A 1,597-nucleotide genomic window follows, 5' to 3' on the forward strand; every position below is an offset into this window, starting at 1 on the left:
CGGGCTCGAGGCGGAGACGGCCGCAATATTCATCGACGGATTATTGAGTTGTTAAGAAGGATTCAGAGAGGTAAACAATCGGGCTCCGGCAAAGGCGGAGGCGGCGGCGGAGGCATTGAAAGTAGTAAGGGAGGAGAAGGGAGCCGCGTGTTTAGGCATATGATGCGAGAGAGACAAAGAAGGGAGAGGCTTAGCCAAAGCTATGCTGATTTACATGCTATGCTCTCTGCTCGGACAAAGGTATTGATACATTGCAATTACAGTAATTAATGGTTAATGTGATTAAGTTTTAATGTCTTGAGTCTAAAGGAGTTGCTTTTATATTGATATGAGTGTGGCATTTTCAAAAATTTGTGAAATTTGCAGAAGGAATTGTCTAACTTGTCCAATTTGATGGAGCAAAAGCATTTAAAGGAACAAAATTTGGAAGATTTACATACATGCTGCTTAGTTCCTGTGTATTTAGACATGTAAAACTAAAACTTCAATTTTTTACGTATATACCATCTTAACTATTCATGAAAAGGTATATTTGACATTCGAAAAGTTAAATTTGTGATATTTTTTATGTGATGTAAGGAATTGGTTGGTATAAATCTAAAAAATAAAATTTAGATGTTACAAATGTAAGACTATAGGAATTGAGTTGTCTGCAAATGCCCCCAATTGTGGTATGCTGATCATAACTGGTTTAAATTAAGTTGCTGAATTTGTTTTTTGAATTAAACCAAATTTGCATTGCATTCTAATTTAGAACAATATCTGATTTATTTTTGCTTTGAATTATCAAATATGTTTACATGCAGGCGGATAAGAATTCGATAGTGCAAACAGCTGCAGCGGTGGTGAGGGAGTTGAAAGGAGTGAAGGAAGGGTTACAGAAGAGAAATGAGGAGCTGATGAAAATGGTGGCACCGGCGATGGCTACGGAGGCGGCGGAAGGGACTAGTGTGAGATTTGAAGAGAGAATGGAGCTCGCTGGTGGGGAAGGCCGGGTGATTACAGTCCGAGCGGAGAATTCAACATCGGCGATGGATTCGGTCATTGGTGCTCTTCGTTGCCTCGAGCGCATGGATGTGCAGGCCAGAGCTATTAGGACGGAGTTCGCGGGCGGCGGCGGAGGAGGGATGATTGGTGGTGTCATGACCATTGAGACTAATGAGGTATGGAAAAAATGGAAAAACAGTTTCTTTTTAGATGAAATTATATAAAAATCTGCTTTTTTTTTTTTTTTTTTTTTTTTTGTATTTTGATGTATGAAAAATATCATAATCAAGAGAAATTATTATGTCTGGTGTCTGTACGTTTTGATATCAACAATGAACGAGCCACAGGAAATGTGCGAGTGGCTTGATTAGCCCTGTTGTCTGAATGTACAGTTTATCGGACGTAATAATTTCTGTGATAACCACAAAGTATACAGAGATATTGGGGAGAATCTTCATAATTAATAAATAATGTTTGTGAGATATGCCTTCCTCATCTTCCTGGTTAAAAATTTAATGTGAAGATATGCATTGTTAACCAATCTGATAAATCAATAAATAGTTAAAATTTTATTCAAATTTATGAAGCTGTTTGATATGCGATTTAATGT

The 1,597-nt window shown here is 37.6% G+C and overlaps 1 protein-coding gene across 1 annotated transcript; it reads left to right on the forward strand.

The window, feature by feature from the left end:
* Positions 1–6: 6 nt before the first annotated feature.
* Positions 7–1,185, forward strand: LOC110037962 (transcription factor BHLH148-like; the record flags this gene model as incomplete). The annotated part of the gene is made up of 2 exons (XM_020742712.1): positions 7–240; positions 807–1,185. Coding segments are annotated over 2 exons (613 nt in total), but the record flags the coding sequence as incomplete, so codon positions are not given.
* Positions 1,186–1,597: the final 412 nt, after the last annotated feature.

This window comes from Phalaenopsis equestris, unplaced genomic scaffold, assembly GCF_001263595.1.
Source record: "Phalaenopsis equestris unplaced genomic scaffold, ASM126359v1 Scaffold227952, whole genome shotgun sequence".
Lineage (NCBI taxonomy): Eukaryota > Viridiplantae > Streptophyta > Magnoliopsida > Asparagales > Orchidaceae > Phalaenopsis > Phalaenopsis equestris.